This window comes from Odocoileus virginianus, chromosome 28 (genome assembly GCF_023699985.2).
Source record: "Odocoileus virginianus isolate 20LAN1187 ecotype Illinois chromosome 28, Ovbor_1.2, whole genome shotgun sequence".
Taxonomy (NCBI): domain Eukaryota; kingdom Metazoa; phylum Chordata; class Mammalia; order Artiodactyla; family Cervidae; genus Odocoileus; species Odocoileus virginianus.
Window position 1 is genome coordinate 25,825,755 of NC_069701.1, and position 20,489 is coordinate 25,846,243.

Below are 20,489 nucleotides of genomic sequence, written 5' to 3' on the forward strand. Positions count from 1 at the left end.
AATTGCTTTTTGACAAATGCAATTCAGTGGGGAAAAGGATAGTCTTTTTCAACAATTGAATTTGGGACAACTGGGTGGCTATATGCAAAAATGATGAATTTAGTTCCTTACCTGACAAATTACCCAGAAATTAATTTAAAATTAATCATACACTGTTTGTTGGCACTAATGAACTTATTTGTAGGGCAGTAATAGAGATGCAGACATGGAGAAAAGACTTGTGAACACAGCTGGGGAAGGAGAGGGTGGGGTGAATTAAGAAAGAAGCATTGGAACATATGCGTTATCATGTGTAAATTAGACAGTGGGAATTTGCTGTATGATGCAGGGAGCTCGCCAGGTGCTCTGTGATAACCTAGAGGGGTGGGATGGGGTGGGAGGTGGGAGGGAGGTTCAAGAGGCAGGGGACATATGTATACCCATGGCTGATTCATGCTGATGTGGGGCAGAAACCAACACAACATTGTAAAGCAATTATCCTCCAATTAAAAAATGAATAAATTTAAAAAAGGATAAACATAAAAAATGAATCATGGGCTACTTGTAAGAGCTAAAACTGTAAAACTTGTACAAGAAAATATAAAATTTTGTGACCTTGTGTTGCACAGAGTTTTTAGATGGAATACCGAAAGCACAATCCATAAAAGAAAAAAAACTACTAAATTGGGCTTGATTAAAATTAAAAGCTTTTGTACTTCAAAAGATACCATTAAGGAGATGACGAGACAAGCCACAGAAAATATTTGCAAATTATATATCTGATAAAGGACTTGTATCTGGAGTGTATAAAGAATTCTTACAAATGATAATAATAAGACAAATGATGCCATTTAAACATAGGCAAAAGATCTGAATAAACCCTTCACCAAAGAAAATAAAATGTCGATAATTAGCAGATCCAAAGATGCTCAACACATAAGTCATTAGGGGGATGCAAATTTTGGAAGTGTAGTGGAATACCACTTCAATCTACTAGATTGGTCATCACAGAAAAGTCAAGCAATACAGTGTTGACTAGGAGGTAGAGAAACTGGAACTCTCATACACTGCTGGTGGGAACAAACTAAAATGATGTAGCCACTTTGGAAACTTTGAAATCCCCCAGTGCCAAATTAGCAAACTGAATGCAGCAACATAAAAAAAAAAAAAAAAAAGATTGAATACCATGGCCAAATGGGATTTCCCCCAGGAATTCAAGGTTGGTGCCACATTGGTACTTTCTTAACAAGTTAAGGGTAAGCTTTCCACATGGTCTAGCTATTTCACTTCCTAGGAATCTAACCCATGAAAAGTGAAAACATAAAATATATACACAGACTTGTATGTGAATGCTCATGTGTGCGCTTGCCAAGTCACTTCAGTAGTATCTGACTCTTTGTGACCCTAAGGACTGTAGCTCACCAGGCTCCTCTTGTCCGTGGGATTCTCTAGGCAAGAATACTGGAGTGGGTTGTCATGGGGATCTTCCCAAGCCAAGAACTGAACCTGCGTCTCCTGCATCGCAGGTGGATTCTTTACCCACTGAGCCACCATGTGAATGTGAATGTCCATAACAGCATGAGTCATAACCGACTCAAACTGGAAACAATTCAAATGTCCATCAGGTGATGAAAGAATAAACAAAATATATCTAACTATACAATGGCGGAAAGCAAAGAGGAACTAGAGAGCCTCTTGATTAAGGTGAAAGAGGAGAGTGAAAGAGTTGGCTTACAACTTAACATTCAAAAAATGAAGACCATAGCATCTGGTCCCATCACTTCATGGCAAATAGATGGGGAAAAAATGGAAACAGTGACAGACTTTATTTTCCTGGGCTCCAAAATCATTGCAGACCGTGACTGCAGCCATGAAAATAGAAGAAGCTTGCTCCTTGGAAGAAAAGCTTTGACAAAGCTAGACAGCGTATTAAAAAGCAGAGACATCACTTTGCTGACAAAGGTCTGTATAGTCAAAGCTATGGTTTTTCCAGCATAGATGTGAGAGTTGGACCCTAAAGAAGGCTGAGTGCCAAAGAATTAATGATTTCAATTTGTGGTGCTAGAGAAGACTCTTGAGAGTCCCTTGGATGGCAAGGGTGTCAAACCAGTCAATCCTAAAGGAAATCAACTCTGAATATTCATTGGAAGGACTGGTGCTGCAGCTGACGCTCTAATTCTTTGGCCACCTGATGGGAAGAGTCAACTCTTTGGAAAAGACCTTGATGCTGGGAAAGACTGAGGGCAGGAGGAAAAAGCGGGCAACAGAGGATGAGATGGTTGGGTGGCATCATTGACTCTGTGGATGTGAGTTTGAGCAAACTTCAGAAGATACTAAAGGACTGCTTGACTGCTGCAGTTCATGGAGTTGCAAAGAATTGGACATGACTGAGCAACTGAACAACCAGCACCACCATACAATGGAGTACTACTCAACCACAAAAAGATATGAACTACAGGACTTCCCTGGTGGTCCAGTGGTTAAGAATCCACCTTCCAAAGAGGGGACACGGGTTCCATCCCTGGTCAGGGAATTAAGATCCCACATGCCTTGGGGCAACTAATCCTGAGCACCTAGAGAGGCCCACATGACACAGAGAAAGATCCTGTGTGCTGCAACTAAGACCCAATGCAGCCAAGTAAACAAGTGAATAAATATTACAAAAAAAGATAAATAATTTATGGACACTTGCTACGACACAGATGTCTCAAAACCATGATGCTAACTCGAGAAGCCAGACACAAGGGCCACTTATTTTAAGAGTCTATTTGTATGAAATATCCACACAAGGCAAATCCATGGAGACACAAAGCTGATCAGTGGTTTCCCGGGCCTGGAGATGGGAGCAGAGATTGACAAGAGATCTTTTTTAGGAAATGACCTAATAGTAGGTTATGGCCATGGTTGTATAGCTTTATATATTCACTGAAAACCATTGAGCTGTGCAAGTAAAAGGGGTGGATTTAACTGTGTATAATTAACCTCAGTAAAATTCTTAAAAAATAAAAGGGAAGATGAAAAAGGTCACCTCCTCTGAGAAGTCCATCCTGACTGCTCAACTTGCCCTTTTCTCCAGGAAACCCTATCTCTTACACTCTACTTTACATTTTTTGATAGCCCTTAACACCTTCTAATAAACTATAACATTCTCTTCTTATATTTATTGTTTATTGCTCCACTCCCTTTGCTAGAATATAAGTTCCACAAAGGCAGGAGATTTTAATCTGTTTTGATCATATACACATTTCCCGTGCCTAGGACAGTGCCAGGCACACAGAAGGTGCATACAGGTATATTGAGAAAACAGAATGAAATGGAACTTTCCTGGTGGTCCAGTGGCTAAGACTCTGCACTCCCCATGCAAGGGGTCCAGGTTCAATCCCTGGTCAGGGAACTAGATCCTGCCAGCCGCACTTGGCGCAGCCAAGTAAATAAATAAATAATAAAAATAAATATTAAAAAAAGAAAAAGAATGAAGGAAGAAGGCTTCATTGGCGGATTCCTTCTGAAATGGAGCAGGACCCTATGGCTTGTCTCTCCCATGTCCTCCACTTGCCTTTTGTCTGTAGAAAAACTTTAGCCAAAGATGAAGTTTAATCAGAGAAGTAAGAAAATGCAGAAGCAAAAGAAAACAGCTAAACAGGATGAAAAATAATAATTGCTTGCTTAGTCATTAAGCAAAGTCCAGGACTTTTAGTTTCCCCTCAAGAGCTATAGATAATATTCTGAGCCATATCCTGTGAGCTGTTTTGCAGACACCAGAACCTCCACCCAGTAGAAGTTAATTACATGATGACCAGACTGTAACTATGACATAAGCTGCAACAATTCCGAGAACTGACCTCAAAGAGAGGGGAACACACTGACCCTGGAACTGAAGACTAACTGTTCTTAAAAGAGTCAAGATGACACTGGTCAGACCACCGATGACCAATTTCAAGATGACCACCTCCCTCTGCCTACAAACCCCAGAAACTCCCCTGTAGAAGCCCTTGCCCACTGCAGGAATCAACATTTGGACACAAGTCCACCCTCTTCCTCGGATGCCGACCTCTGGAATAAAGCCAACTTTCCTTTCTACCAACCTTGCTTCTTGAGTATTAGCCTCCAAGTGGCAAGCAGCCAGACCCCACTTTTGGCAACACTTCCAGCTCTAACATTGTTTAACCAAGGTTTGGTTCTGGGGGGGCTTCTATTGGTTCTTAGTAGAACTGTTACCCAGGTCAAGCTGGTATTTGAGGCTGGGGCAGAAGCAGGGACGGGGTAGTCTCAGGTGACCCTTGCTCAAAGCCCATTGCGCTCTGTCTCACAGAGTCAGAGGGGACTTGTTTTCCCTCTCCAGGGATAGTGCAACCCCCCGGCTTATTTCTTTCTAGACTTCCGTCGACCCATGTGCAAAACAAGTTTTCTCCATCACCCCACTGAACGTGTGTCTTTCTCTGTGTGTAGACGGAGGGGAAGCGAGTGGAGGGTGTGTTTGGGGCTCGAGCAGGGCCAGCTCTTTCAGGGGGATGGCTGTGAAGTCATAGCCTGTGCCCCCGTTTCTTGCCTTCCACCCCAGAGGCTGCAGGGGTATTCCTGGCACTGGTGATTTCTCAGCCGCTCACATCACACCGCTCCTGACATGTTTACATATGGAAAGTTCTCCCTTTCAATAAACATTTACAAACACCTTGATCGACTTGTGAAAATGTGACACTCTTTTGGAACTCAGCCTTCGTGGGCTGTGGGGCTCAGCTATGTATTTTCATGAGACGGAGGCAGCCGTGCAGGTTTTTGTGGGGCCTAAAACCTCCCAGTCAGGAAAACCTCCCCCACAACGGACAGAATAATTTAGAGGCCCAGAGTGACGGGAAAAGAAGCTGCCGGTGGTTCCCCTGATGATGAGACTTAATGGGGCGGGAAATGGATGCTGTGGGTCTAGGTGCCCCGGCTCCCAAGGCGCATCTGGGGAACAGGACTGCTGGGAAGGGTTTTCTGAAGCCTTGGTTCTTTGTGCAAGGCTGCCCCTCTGACTCTGGGGCCTGGGTGGCCACAGGGCTCAGACAGGGTTCCCGGAGCTCCCGGGGCTGGAAAGAGACCTGTGATCGTAAGGGGAGGAGTCAGGCAGCAGTGATTCTCAACAGAATTTGGGGAAAGGGGAAGGGCATGACTTAGCAAGAAAGGGCAAGGGTTTTCGAGCCAGAAAAGACCCAAGTTCAGATTCTAGCTCTTTTTCTTAACTGTTGCATGACCTGGGGCAAGTGAATGGGCTTCTTTGTATGTCAGCCTCTGCATCTGCAAAAAGGAAACCTCAAGCCTGCCTTCCAGAGATGGTGAGGAGGTAAAAAAGCCCCCCTGTGTGGATGACCAAGCGGTGGGTCAAGGTCTCCGAAATGCTCCTCTCTAGCTGGACCTATGACACGGGGCTCATTGAGACACAGCGGCAAGATGGCAAAGCTCTGGCCGCCCCCAGTCCTGATGTAGCAGGACTTCCTCTGCAGAAAACTGCCCGCAGGGAGAGACTGGCTCCTGGCTCCTGCCGGCGGCATCACATCCTCCATCTCTGTGGGGTCCTCCGTGGGCCCCGGGGTATGGGGGCTCTCAGGAGCGCTCCTGGGAGCCTGCCTCGGGCTGTGTAGCTTCGTCTCTCTCCTCCCTCCTAACACGACACCCTCCCTTGCCCATTGGCTGCTGGGGGGGAAGGCTTCCATTTAGTGGCATTTTCCTTTCTCATTTCATGCTGTAATGGAGATTCATTGCTAGTTTTAAATCCATAATTTGCCATGAAACCCTCCTCTCAGGCTGGGCTGAGGTCGGAGAGGAGAAGTGGTGAGTTATTCTTACCCTTTCAAGGTCTCCCTGCCCAGCCCTGGCCTCTCGGGCACTCCCCAGCTCGGCTTGGGCAGAATCCCAGGGGTGACACCCATTCTACTCTGCCCCACAGGTTGGAGCCAGGAGGGGGCCCTTCACCCCCGGGGGGCTGGCTGACCCGGCCCTCCTCTTGGTCCACTAGGACTCTTCCCTCAGCTTCATTTCTCATTAGGGGGACTCGGTAGAGAAGTGGGCCTTGTGCTGGGGTGACCTGCATCACCAGCTCCATCCTTTTCTGGGCCTGTCATCCCTTTGTGGCATCACTGAGATGTCTCCATTTCCCAAGAGTGACTGGCCTTCCCAGGTGGCGCTAGTGGTAAAGAACCCGCCTGCCAATGCAGGAGATGTTAGAGACACAGGTTTGATCCTTGAGTCAGAAAGATCCCCTGGAGAAGGGAATGGCAACCTACTCCAGTATTCTTGCCTGAAGAATCCCATGGACAAAGGAGCCTGGTGGGCTGCAGCCCACAGGGTCGCAAAGAATCAGACACGACTGAAGTGATTTAGCATGCAGCAGTGACTATAGTCTTGAGGGGCCTTGTGTCTTTCCACCATGGGGGCACTGATGAATCTGCCAAACTGTGAACTTGTGTGTGTGTGTGTGTAAGTATGCACACCAGTCCATTTGTCCTTGGTGCACCGTGTATCTGGATGCACAGAGAGACCCAGTTAGGATTCCCGACAGAGGACCCAGGAGGGCACCTGGAGAGAGGCAGGCACTTGACAGGCCTTTTTCAGGTGGGAGGGATGTGGAAGGCCAAGTCCAGGCTGGAGGAAGTAGTGATGGCAGAACTGGTGAGGGCTGCCTTGAGGCAGGTGCATTCTGAAAGTGACAGGCAAGTGGCTGGAATCTCACACGCAGCCTTGGAGCTGCTGGTATCACACTGAACGGTGGACGCCGGAAGATCTAGGGCCTGACTTTTGCAAATCTCCATGGTCTGAGGCCACACTGCTCTTGGCTGAGCAGTGGAGTCTGTTCAGCATCTCTTAGGGTCACGCTTGATTACAGCAGCGGAAGGACATACTATCCTTGCTTTCAGGAGCAAGGGGAAAGGACTCAGGGAACAATGACCCCTGAACCAGGATGGAATGAGAAAGAAGCACAAACTGTGGAGTGTCTCTGCATGTCATCTTTCCAGCTTCTCGTTTTCCCCAGGAGGAGGAAAGCGGGTCCCGAGAGGTTAAACTCGGGGATTCCATGGCTTACTGCTGGTCAGCGGCAGGACTGGGCCAACGATGCTCATCGCCCGACTTCCAGGCCAGGGCCCTGGTCCTGCTTGGACCTGGAGATGTGCTGGTGCCCTGGGCATGGTGGACTGCAGGGCTGCCCCAGAGAGCCCAAGTCACTTAGTGGTCGTGGGGGTGGGTGGTGTGGTGGGGGGCAAGGAACTAGAAATGGAGTGGTGGGGGGTAGGGGCAGGAAGCTGAGCGCCTTGCATACAGTAGACCCTGAGCAGGCTCCAACAAACCTTCCTGCCTTCCCTTGTGCTGGGGTTGAAGGCAAAAGATGCTGGAACAGGGAGGAAAGGGGCTGGCCCTGGGGTGGCTGTGTGGGGGCACCTCCATGGTTGAAAGGTAAGAGCTCCCCAAGGTGACATCAGGCATCAGGTCACCTCGGCAAGGCCACTTGATCAGACCGCTTAGCTCTTCTCTCATTGGCTGAGTCTGTTCCAACAGCCCTTGGCGATACTGGGTGGGGTAAGGGGTGTGTGTGCATCTCTTGCATCAGGTCTCCCTCTCCTTTCAGAGGGACCCGCCTGCCCCATGCCACCTACATTCAGGCCAAGAGGGGAAGCGCTGGGTTTGACTCCATCCCTGAGGGGTCTCCAACCTCTCTGGAGCCTTGGGGGTCACCCAGCATCTACGGGTCCCCTTCTTCCCCGCACTCCCCTCTGTTATGGATGGGCCCTGGCCAGGGAGGAGAAGCCTCTCTTGACAGCCCAGTGAGGCTGAGATGAAGAACAAAGAGACGAAGGTGGGCTCCTTTCCATGCAACACGGCCAATTAGAGGAAAAGGGGGACTGTGGCGGGGGGCGCCGTTAGACACAGAAAGAGAGCCATCATGACTCAGCTCTGAACTCCACACACCACCCAGTGGCTACAGAGATCTCCAGGGAGACACCGCATCTCTGCCGATCTCCCATTAACAACTGCTTTGGGGGGAGCGTACGGCCTTGAATCCAAGTGTGGGCCTCAGAGACCAAGACTCCACCCCCAGGGAGCTTATACTATAATTTGGAATTGAGGGACCATTTGTCAGCTTCAAGTAACTCAATGATCCCTAAAGCCACACTCACCGTGTAACCTACAAGAGCAGGTGGGCACAGAGTTAGAGTAAGAAGTCAAAGGGGGCGCACAGTGGCCAAAGAGAGGGGGAGAAGCATAATCTGCCACTGGCCCAGGGGGTCTTGGGGTGGCCTGGGCTCTTGAGAGGCCAGAGGAGCAGGAAGAGTGTGGAGAGACTGGGCCAGTGGCGGGAGTAGGGGTGGGGTGGGGGCGGTGCTGTGCATAAGGTGAGGTGCACAGCCGCCCAGGCACTACCTCTATCCTGGAGCTTCAGGAGATAAAGGGTGATTGTTCTTGCTCTTCTCTCTCCCATCTATGGCTTGCTTGCTGCCCCAATTTGGGGGTGACTGCAGGGTAATGAATGTGGCAGGAAGCAGACACACAGCACAAATGCGATACGGCACCTAAGACCAAGCCGGTGCCCAGGCAAAACTCACTTAATGAGCAGATAAGGAAATCAATTCTGCTTGTCTTTCCTAGTGCCCGAGCCCGGAGAGGCCTGCAGGATTCATGCATTTCTGCCCGCATGCTGGATGGAACCGCTTCTCCGAGACACAAAAGCCTGATGCCCCAGGAAGCAGGAGTCACTTGTGGGTTTCTCTTTGCATTGCGGGAATAACAGTAACAACAACAGGTATAGTAACAGCAGCTGATGCCTGCATGCCTTGTGGCATACCAGGTGCTGTTGTGAGAAATGCCTTATGTGTATTATTTCATGAAATCTTCTAAGACTAAGAGGACAGATAAAATTATCTCCCCATTTTACACACGAGGAGACTGAGGCACAGAGGGGCTGAATAACTGTCCAAGGTCACACCACAGGTTTCAAGTGCAGGCAAGTTGGCTGTGGGCTCTTAACTGTGAAGCCGTGTTGCTTCACATCAACACCACAATACAACACAACTCTTCTGTGTATCGAGGACGTATTATCTACTAGGTACTGTTCTCATGGTGAGGGTCAGTATGATCCCGTCAGTCAGTCCTAACTCTGTCACACTACAGTCACCTGGGGGATACTTTCTGAGGCCCTGGCATGTGCCTGTAGGCTGGGCGTGAGGGCTGCACATTGCCTTTCAGACAACCAGTGGAGGAGCCAGACGTGAGAACAGTGACTTTCAGCAGAACGTGGTGAGCGTTGTGATTGAGGTGGGACAGAAGGCTAAGGGAGCCCAGAGCAGGACAGCCAGGCCATGTGGTGTTCAGGGAGGGCTTCCTGGAGGAGGCGATATCTAAGATGAATCCTGACAGGTGAGCAAGAAGCTGCCAAGGGAAGAGAGGTGGGAAGGGCATTCCAGGCAGAAGCACACGTGAGTGAAGGCACAGGGGTGTGGGGAGTGGAGGGTGCTGCGAGCTGGTTGTTATCCGGGAGCAGGGGCTGGAGGGCAAGCTGAGGGCAGACTTTAGGGGGCCCTGCATGTCACGGAGGGAGCTTGGGCTTTGTTCTGTGGAGGTGCTTCCTCATCCCTGAAGATCTGCTCAGACTGCCCCCCCCCGACCCCCGACAGGGTGACAGGTGGCATTCTCACCACCGGTTTCTGAGAGAATGATTTTAGAAGCCAGCGCTCTTGGGCCATTTCAGTTCCACCTTCCTTTGCTGTGGGACCTGAGCTGTGCGCCGTCTCTCTCTGGAGCCACCTGCCCAGAGGTTAGGGCACTGGGAACTGGGGGATGCCCCCGGCTCTGTGGACGGACGGACCTGACAGCTCCCCAGCTGGAAGAGCCACAGACAGAGATGAAGGGAAGACACATTTGGGCCTTATTTGTCTGCCCCAAAGTATTTGGGGTTTACATCATCTTAAAGATGCCCTCTTCATTTGAATTGACTTACTCTCCATCATTAAATAATTCATGTTGATGTAGGAAGCGTTGTTTCTACCGGGAGCCAAAAGGCAGTAGAGTTAATATTAAAACAAACCGGGAAGAAGAGGGAAATGGGGTAGGAAGCCTGGGAAAATCCCTTTTTTAATAATTAACTTGACATCTACAATCCTCCTCCTCCTCCACCCCCTGACTTTCAATCCTGCTTACCTTGTTCTGCTCCCTCATTTTCATAGCATGTGTTATCACCTGATATCCTGCACAATGTGCTGGCTAAATGTTTACTGTGTAGTGACTGTCTCTCTCTCTGCTAGGCAGGGGACCTTTTCTCTCTCATTTACTAATGAGTCTCCAGTGTCTGGCACCTAATACGTGCTCAGCAAATGTTTGTTGATCACATCCTTGGTGCCCATGTCCTCCTGCTCTGGGTCCCCTCCCCAAATTCCTGCCATCCAGCTTTCACAAAGTTAGAAGGATCAAATGCTATTGACCCTTACCCCTCTGGCCCCGGGACGGTTTTGGTATTTTTCAATACAGAGTTTCCTGCAGGTGGGAGAAACAGGAGTGTGCATCATTTCACAGATGAGGACACTGAGACTCAGAGTGTTTGAGTGACCAGCCCACAGCTGGCTAATGGCAGGACCATGACTGTTGTCTCCGGGCCTGTGGCTCTGTCGCCGACACCATGATTCCAGGGATGGTCTGGGGGCGGGAGGGTGCCCAGTCCTTACCTTGCTCAGCTTTACAGGAGCTGCTCCTTCCCCTTCTTCCTCTCTGTCTCCCTCCCTCTGTCTCCCTGGGGGAGCAAACCCTCAGCTCACAGTTGCTCCCCACCTGATTGCATCTGAGAGCTGGAAACACAAGGCTAATAAATGTGTCTGTGACTCTAGGCTTGGCTGCCGGGCCGGGTTCCCAGGCCCTCCCTGGAGCACTGCAGACTCTGAGCTAGCCCACTGGCTTCTCCAAGCAGGCTGCCGGCAGATGCGTATTTTAACAATGCACGTCTGTTGGCTATATAATCTCTTGTATTTGCCCTTCTCACTTGGTGTTTTGATGGAAGACCCCTGGGGGTCTCCCTCTGGCCCAGCCAGTGTTTGCTTTGCAATTTTGCTGAAATACCATCTGATTCTTCTCTCACATCTTCTGCAGGTTCTAATCAGGCTCTTACTTTATTTAATTAAAAATCTATCTCAGGCAAATACAGACAAAATTAGGAATCTCTCTCATTTCTGGAACAGAGGGAAGGCAGCGTCCCCCTTGGAATCCCCCTCCTCTGGCCTTGGGGATCTGGCTGGGACATTCCCAGGCTGAGATGTCATGGCAAAGCAGATGGAATCTGAGTCGGTAAGCTGGCTGGCCAGGGTAGGAACAGCCCTCTTTCCTCCACTGGCACTGGAGAAGCCCTGTCTGTCCACCACTGTGAGTAGACCAGGCTCCCTTTCTAAAAGGCTGGGTCAGTGTCTGCGTGCAGGGCCACCCTCCAGGGCAGTAGGTGGGGCTGTGTACCACAGAGAAACTCAGCCGGAGCCCTGCAGGGCCAGCTCAGGGAGGGGGCCCTTAGGACTAGCTTTAGAGTGGAGACCCACAGGACCATTCAGGACTGGGGACATACATGGACAGGTGAGAGGTGGGGATCTGGGGTGCCCTTGAGGAGTCAGGGGAGACTGTGGCAGAGTCTGAGGAAGCTGGAGGAGTGGTGGTGTGGTCTGTGTGAAAGGCTGATGGACAAACGCCAGCTTAGGCTCCCTTTCTGGCCTTAGGAATTCCACCCAAGGCCATCCTGCTGGGGTCTCCTGGAAACTCCGCCCTCCCCCTCCTCAGCTGATCTCCCGACCCACAAAACATCTCCCCCCACTAACCAGCTCGGCTCAGAAGGCAGTGCCACGTCAGGCCAGTGGAAAGGGAGACGGGGGGCTGAATGCCTTCTAGATGTGACCCAAGACAAAATTAAGTCTGTTCAGATCAGACCCTGAGGCCCTGCTCGCGGAAGCCTGGCTCTTCACCAACCAGACAGAGGCAGTCCTACTGGCATTTAGAAGTGTGGACACTGGGCAGAGAGCACTGGTTTGCAGTTGGAAACTCTGGGGTCTGTTTTGAATGTTAAGTGAGCTGTGTGACCTCCCGTGAGAGCTCACCTCCCGTGAGCCTCTCTGAGTCTCAACTTCCTTATCTGTAAAATATCTGGGATAACTTGGACTGGGCAATCTAGCTGAGATAGTACAGACGAAAGGGGACTGTGGCTTGGTATGGCCAGGTGAAGCTCTGATTCCAGGACGAGAACTTAAGGCCCAGACGTGTCCCCACCTGTTTTAAGGCCTGTGTGAAGTCAGGAGTGGGCACTGCTCGGGGCGGTCTCAGTTTAGCATCTCTCTAGAAGGTTTTCCCTGATAGCTCAGTTGGTAAAGAATCCGCCCACAATGTGGGAGATGGGGGTTCAATCCCTGGGTTGGGAAGATCCCCTGGAGAAGGGGAAGGATAACCACTCCAGTATTCTGGCCTGGAGAATTCCATGGACTCCATGGGGTCGCAAAGAGTCGGACATGACTGAGTGACTTTCACTTTCACCCTCTAGAAGGGGTCCAAGAGTGGAGCATGGGGCTATGAAACCTCTGGAGATAAAGACGTTATGACCCCAGGACTTCCCTGGTGGTCCAGTGCTTAAGAATCTGCCTGCCAATGCAGGGCACTCCGGTTCCATCCATGGTCTGGGAAGATTCCACATGCCACGAAGCAACTAACCCTCTTGTGCCACAACTACTGAAGTCCACACCCCTTAGAGCCTGTGCTCCACAACAAGAGAAGCCGCCACAATAAAAATCCTGCACACGGCAATGAAGAGCAGCCCCCATTCGACGCAACTAAAGAAAGCCCATGCGCAGCAACAAAGACAGTGCAGCACTCCCCATCCCCCACTCCCAAACAAAACAGAATCCAGTCCTCCTTAAAAAAAAAAAAAGATCCTACAACTCTGCTTAACAAATCTATACGGCCTTTTGCAATCCTCAAAGATCAGAAAATATATTAGGCACTAAATCCTCCTTCTCTTTTCCCTCAATCCCCACAGCTGTTGAAGTCTGGGTCCCATTTCAGCCACCTCTCAGAGACGCAGGTGGCAGAGGTTCCCTCTAACACAGGGGGCCCGCCACTTCCTGGTCAAGGGACCCCCCCCCCCAGCTCACTGACCCTCCAGAGAAGGTTTATTTCTCTCATTCCTTCTGGGGGAGATTCAGAGGTTGAAGGGGGTCTCTGAGGTTGGCCCCCAGTTTCTCCTCCCTGTCTCAAGAAGCCAAGCTCCCTGCTGGGTGAGGGGTCCTCCAGGACCTATCCCAGCCTGCTGGCCATGTAGATCTGACGCCCTCTTAGATATTTCATCTCTGAGCTGCCGTGCGTCTCAGCTGCCCGGTGGCAAGGAGGCAGCACCCCAGCTGTTGACCCTGTTGTCAGATTTTTCAACAGCTGCTGGGGGCAGGTAGTGGCGGGCCCGGGCGTGGGGGTGGACTTCCCTCGTCCGGCAGCCTGTGCACCACCCCCCAATCTGCCCTTTGCTTCTAGGAGCCTCAAATCCTCACCTGGGGCCACCTTCCCCGTCCCCCAGGTCGGCGTCGGAACAGCGAGGTAACGTAAGTGGAGGTGCTGAGAGCGTTGCTCTGCGGCACGATGCAAATGTGAGCTATTATTGCTGGTACGCCGGCGTGGTTCCCAGCAGGCCTGGCTCCTCGCTAACATCTGGCCAGAGGAGGCAGTTGATGGGGCTGAACTCTAAATGAGGAAGAGGTGGTTGAGGGGGTAGCTGAGCCCGTCCCCTGGTCTTCAGGCAGGTGTGCCCGGGTCCAGTAGTGGGGACCTCTTCAGGAGGATGTCCCCGGAGAAACTGAGATGAAGAGAGACCAGGGGCACAGGTGTGATGTGGCAATAAGAACCTGTAATGGTTTTCCTGAGGGTGATGTAGGCAGCCAGCCCGGGCCTCCGCCAGAGAGCCGGGATTCCCAGGTGGGAAGGAGCAGGGCCAGGGTGGTCCCTGTGGATGCTGGAATCACCAGGAGAGCCTGATGGGGGAGGAGGCTAGATGGGGCTTTGTCAGCACCAGGGGAGGGCAATTTGTAAAGAAGGGACTCAAGGATACATCCCCTTCTTCTCTGGGTCTCCATCACCAAACATAGCGCCTAACTTAGACCACATGCACAGAATACGCTTCCTGATTGAGTAAACAAGCACCCGGGAGCCCTCGTTAGCTTCCTCAGCGACCGTCAAACACACTGGAGTTGGGCAGAGTCAGAGGTCGGCGGGCACTGGCCTTCTGATGTCCGGGACAGGGATGTTCACTCTACCCCTTTTGGTGGGGAGGGACTGACACAGTGGGGCAGCAGCCCTATTGTCCAGTGGGCAGGCCGCTCCAATCTGGCCCCTGATTTCTGGAGCTGAGCCCCGGCTGCTTCCCAGAGCATCCTTGGCCGGGCGCAGGGACGGTTCTTACCTAGGACGGTGAGGCGCGCAGGGCGGGACCGGATGGCGGCCTGGATGGCCTGGCACTCGTACACGGCATCGTCTTGCAGCTCCGCCCGCAGGATCTTCAAGTGATGCTCCCCTGACAGGTGGTTCCCTACCACCAGATACTGCGGGTAACCTGTGGAGAAGGCAGGTGTATCAGCGGGGCGGGGCGGGGATGGAGAAGCCGGCATGACTGACAGGCAGAGTGGGTGGGACATTGAGCGGGTTGGGGGGCTTGGGGGGGCTGGTCTTAGGGGGCCGGCAGAGCAGGAGGAGATGGCGCAGGGCCCTGATCTCAGTGTGAGGAGCACAAAAGTGAGCTTCCGCAGGGAGCTAGGACAGCGTGTCTCTGTGTGTGCGTGTGTGTAAAGGGTATTGCAGGTTTTAAGTTTAGGGATGTCGGAGAAGCTATTATTAGAGCGGGAAGGAGTTGAATGCGGACAGACACAGCGGGTTGTCACCCTGGAACCCAGCCTGCTCAGCTCTGAGGCTTGCCAAGCAGACACACATCCTGATAAGGAAACACACACAGAAAGACAGAGAGACCCAGGCTCAGAGTCACAGAGAAGACAGGGTCAGAGGGAGAGAGAAGAAACAAAAATACCTGGAAAAAGAGCAAGAGTGGCTTTGGGGGAAAACTTTGGTTGCAGATGGGCAGGAAGTAGAAACCGAGGCCCACACACCAGAGGCCAGGAACCTCTGGTCACTTTGAGCCGTTTAAGTGACTCTTTTCTGGTCATTCTTACTATGACCCCCCCGGGACCCCAGGGCCTGATTAAGCACTTAGGTGACACTCAGGACACTTAAAAATTGGGGGCCTCTTATACCACTGGCGATGAATAATAGATAAATAAAAGCTTGAGAATGGTGAATCGTTAAGCAGTTTTCCTGCTGCTCCGTGGGTTGAATGGAAATACATCAGGGGTTGTGGCTGCCGGGTTGGGCAGAGCCTCTCTGTCCCAGGTCTTGGGCCCTTGACCTTCTTTTATTTAAATTTATTTATTTTTAACTGAAGGATATTGCTTTACAATATTGTGTTGGTTTCTGCCATATACCAACATGGATCAGCCATAGTCATGCCTATGTCCCTTCCCTCTTGAAACTCCCTCCCACCTTCCACCCTTTCCCGCCCCTCTAGGTTGTTACAGAGCCCCGGTTTGAGTTCCCTGGGTTATAACAGCAAATCTCCATGGCTGTCTATTCTACATACGGTAGTGTATAAGCTTTCACGCTATCTCCATTCGTCTCACCCTCTCCTTCCTCCCCTCCCACTGCGTCCATAAGCTGCTTCTCTATGTCTGCATCTTTACTGCTGCTGGACCCTCCATCTCCTTAGATCCTCCCCGTGGGACCTGTTTTCCACCCACCCCTTTCCCTGACCTCTGCGTGTCCCCACATACAGGGTTCCTCTCTTTCCAGAGGCCCATCCACCCTCTGACAGCCCCAAACTGCTTCTCTTTCTGAAGGGCCTTCGCTGGGGCAGAGTGAGTTCTCAGAAGGAGGCAGCTGGGCACGCTGGGCCTTTTAAAGAGAAAACTAAGGCTTGAGAGGCAGGAACAGACAGGGGACGTGCCATAGCTGTCCTCACAATCTTCTCAGTCTCTCAGGAGGGGTTAGACGTGTTTGTGTAGCTTCTAAGGATTGGACCAAGGGGCACAATGAACGTGGGGACACACTTTAGGTTACTGTCAGCAATGTACTGGTGTCAACAGAGATCTGGGCTGCCATAGGTGGTAGTGAGGTTCCCGTCACTGGCTGTATTCAAGCAGATGTGGGATGATCCCATCAGGGACACTACAGAGGAGATTTCTTGGGTGCTCCAGGGCCCCTCTTACCCCCATAACCCACGGGTCTTCCAGCGGGGAGGGCAGGGTTCCCTGGGGGTGGGCTGTTAAGGGGCACCCATTCCTGGTCAGTGGAGGCAGCACAGTGACCCTCCGCCAGGCTCCCCAGTATGCTTTTGGGGTGCATCCTGTGTGGCTGAGCCTGTTAGGCTCAGGTCTTCAGGCTAGCATTGTCCCCAGCATGCCCTCCACAGCTGTTCAGGCCTGGCGGGACATGCTACAGGGCCATCAGCTATAGCCCCAAGAGCACGGCTTCCCCTCCTGCCCGCCCTTCCTGCCCTCTGCTGGGCTTTGGGGAGCAGCCGGGGTGAGTTAAGCTGGCTCTCCACAGGGCCCGGTGAGGAGCTGGAAGTGGGCGCTGGTCCAGCCTCATCCCGCTGCAGCTGCTGTTAGCCTAGCTGGTGGGCGGCCCCCAGCCCCTCCGACCTGCTGCCTTCTGACCAGATCCTGGTCCCCTGCAGGCATCCTGGCCGGAGCGCGTGTGTTGCAGTCTCGCAAGCCAACAGCAGCCGCCTTCTGCTCTCATAAGCTGCTGAAAACATCAGTGATGGGTTTGTCTGTATTTGCCTAATTAGGCAACGAGTCGTGATGCTGTTCTGAGGACTGGCAGCATCTTTGGAAAACACAGGCCCAGAATCACCGATTCAGAGCGAGTTCTAACTCCTTCCACTAGTACCGTTACTCTCTTTTGCTACTCTCAGGGGAGGTAAAATTATGGGTAGTCTGGGTTCTACAGACAAACTGCCTGGGTTTTAACGTCAGCTCTATCAGTCCCTAACTCTGCTGTCTTGGGCAAGTTATTCTAACTGCTTTGTGCTTCCATTTCCTTGTCAGTAAAACAGGACAATGCTAGTACCTCATAGAGTTATGGGGAGGAATAGATAGGATTATCTTTATAAAGCACCTGACATAGGAAGTAGTCTATAAGTGTTAGTTTAGATTCTGAATGACACAGGGAGCTCAAATCTGGTGCTCTGAGACAACCTAGAGGGACGGGATGGGCTGGGAGGTGGGAGGGAGGTTGAAGAGGGAGGAGACATATGTATACCTATGGCAGATTCATGTTGATGCATGGCAGAAGCCAGCACAATATTGTAAAGCGATTATCCTCCAATTAAAAACAAATAAATTAAAAATTGAACATGACAGTGATGTAAGGTAGCCAGAGAGGTCCCTGTCTTTAGCAGACAGGGTACAAGCGTTTGGGGGGTTGGGAGTCAGGATCCCATGAATTTGTTGTTCTGTTGCTAAGTTGAGTCTGATTCTTTGTGACCCCATGGACTTCAGCACACCAGGCTTCCCTGTCCTTCACTATCTCATACTCATGTCCATCGAGTCAGTGATGCCATCCAACTGTCTCATCCTCTGTTACCTCCTTTTCCTCTTGCTCTCACTATTTCCTATGCATTGGGCTTGAGATATGTTTGAATCAATTTCTTTCTCAGCTGTGACTTTATTTACCTGCCAAGTAAAAAGAGGAAAAGCCTTCGTTTTTTTATAACCCATGGATCATTGTAGATTTATGAGATAATGTCTGAGAAGAATTTGAGCTTCTTAGAAGAAAAATGTTCTATCAATATGAGGGAGTGTATTTATAAATCACTTCCTTCGACTGATTTTTTTCCAGTCTCGGTGGCCAGGAAGATAGTAAGGTCTTCAGTTAGGGCTCATTCCTGGTAGACTGGATGGAGCCATGTATTTAAAATAGAAGAGGGCAGAGCTGCAGCAGGCCAAAACCCCACAACCCTGGGCCTCATAATATTTAGTGCTTGGCAAATACTTGCCGCACTGTTACACTCACTTTCTTATCAGGCAAGCAAACAATGTTTATTAAGCATATAGTTGTCATCACTGTCATGATGCTATTTTGGGACAAGTGATCAAATCCAGAGAAAATATTTTACTAAGAGTCTGAGTTCACTGGTTCTTTAAGGAGAGGGCCAGACTTCTTTCTATTAATGGAGTCAGATTGGGGAGGAAGCATACCCCAGTCCATCAGAGCGTGCTGCCCTCTAACACTTAGCAAGACCCAGTGTCAGGTCCCAGAAAGTCATTTGTGGAAGTGGGTGCCAGAGGGTCAATTACCTGTCTGGCAATGATCACCCTAGGAACCATCCACAGTGACCTGGGGCCTCTTCTTGGCCACTGACTCAACAAGAACCCAGTCCCTGACTGAAGCTGAAAACCACTGACCAGGAACCCAGAGAGCCTTCCTACCCAGCAGCAGTGCTGAGCCCGCTCAGAGCCACGTGAAGTGTGAACCATTCTGGTACGGGAAGATCGTGTCATTTCCCCAGTCCCTCTCGGGTAAGGGAGTTCAGAGTCCCTGAAATTGGCTGGTTCCCATAATACTTAAATTTTATGGCAGCACAGTATATTTTGGAGATGTGATTGTGTATTTTATCCATGCTCAGCTGGGCTGTAGCACTCAAACCCCAGGATGCTATTGACCATTGCTATAATGTTTCAATATACATTTTTGGCAAGACATAACTCACATTTTAAAATATTAATTTCCCAACCATCCTGTTCCCAAGTGCACTTCGATTTTTATTTTCTTGCAGCTGTACACCAGGAGAGAGGCAAAGCTACTTCTCAGTTGAATACATATTTTTCTCTCCTCCACCCCCAAACATTCCTTGATGGCAGGACACCCACATCCCTTGTTCTGCATTTTACAGTTCATGCTAAGCTTAGTAAACGGCCACATGCTGACCATTGCCAGGGGAGAATTGCAATGACTGATGGGTGAGTGACCAAGATGATTTCAGTCTTTTTCCTCCCAGGGGAGAGGATGGATTGGAAAGACATCTGTATGGGCTTAAGGGTTGACATTTACAATACTTAACAGGTGACGGGGTGTGGGTGCCAACCAGGCAGCTCAGACACCAGTCATCAACAGGCACCAGAGCCCACTAGTGCATCTTTGCTGAATACCAGCCTGGGTGGGCTGAACAAGGCCTGGAATTTATTTCAAACACTTGTTTTCTTTTCTCCTCATCGCATGGTAACCTCTAAGCCCTACCAGCTTTCTTTGCATTTTCAATCTACTTGGTTCCCTTTAATGGATAGAAGGGGGGCTTCCAAGGTGACTCAGTGTAAAAGAAGCTGGGTGCGATCTCTGTGTTGGGAAGATCCCCTGGGGAAGGAAATGGCAACCCACTCCAGTATTCTTGCCTGGATAATCCCATGGACAGAAGAGCCTGGTAGGCTATAGGCTATGGGTACGGCAAAGGAGTTGGACAGGACTTAGCAATTAAAAACACAGCAACAGACAACAATGGATGGAAGAAGGGAAGAACCAGGTTGTGTCTTAAGTGGGGAATACATTTGGGATCAAGAAAGACGAAGGCTTTACTTCTGGAAATCTGACTTTACATGAGATGTGTTTGACTTTGGAATGGACCCTCCAAGCCAACACTGTGTTAGGATTAGGACTGACAGCCAGAATGGAGGGTTTACTTGTAATTCACCACCGAAAGTCAGAGGGGCCCTCAGAGTCCTACGCATCCTGGACCAGGGCCTGCCTTGCCTGACTCTGCTCATGGAATCTACAATGAAAGCTGAGACTTAATCCCCCAAATGCCTATGAAGATGGGGTTCCCTAGGAGGGTGGGTGGGTAGGTAGGGCAGGGGTGGGTTCCAGGCCTTCCTAGGGAGGCCTGGGGGTACTCACTTGAGAGGTCCCTGCCCACGCCCAGAGCCAAGCCATCCTTGATCCACAGAACGAAGCCGTCGTATTCAGGGATGGCGCACAGCAGTGTCACCGGCTGCCCCGACACCACGGCCTGATCCTGGGGCTGCTGGCTGAAGGAGTACACTTGACCTGGGAAGGAAACAAGGATGGCGGTCAGTTACTTGCTGGAAGGGCTTCTGCTTGATCTATGCAGAGACCAGGCTGGTCCAGGAGACAAGAGCCCCCCAGAGCGCCTCCGCAGTGACTTCCTCACTGCCCCCAGCTCCATCACCCGCTCACAGGAGCTGGCCACAGCTGCAGGCTCGCTGCCCATCAACCCCCAGGCACTCATGCTGTGGTTTTGCCATCCTCCAGCCCCAAACGGGCCACAGGACACCCTATTCCCCTTTCCACCTGACCACACTCCCTGGCACCTACTTCCACATGGGGGCAGAGACAGGAAACAGACCTCCAGTCGGAAGCACTCTGGGAGTGTGCTTCAAGAGGGCCGTGGGCATGGAGGAGGGTGGAGAGCTATGATTAAA

At 50.9% G+C, this 20,489-nt stretch overlaps 1 protein-coding gene across 3 annotated transcripts in view; it reads right to left on the reverse strand.

The window, feature by feature from the left end:
- Nucleotides 1-20,489, reverse strand: part of KIRREL3 (kirre like nephrin family adhesion molecule 3) — a 592,142-nt gene that overhangs the window by 76,247 nt on the left and 495,406 nt on the right. For all 3 annotated transcript variants that reach the window (XM_020912692.2, XM_070457373.1, XM_070457374.1), the window contains exons 3-4: nucleotides 19,945-20,094; nucleotides 14,411-14,560 (exon numbers count right to left, since the gene is read on the reverse strand). In XM_020912692.2, the coding sequence (XP_020768351.1) occupies nucleotides 14,411-14,560; nucleotides 19,945-20,094 (300 nt within the window). The remainder of the gene's footprint in view (nucleotides 1-14,410; nucleotides 14,561-19,944; nucleotides 20,095-20,489) is intronic.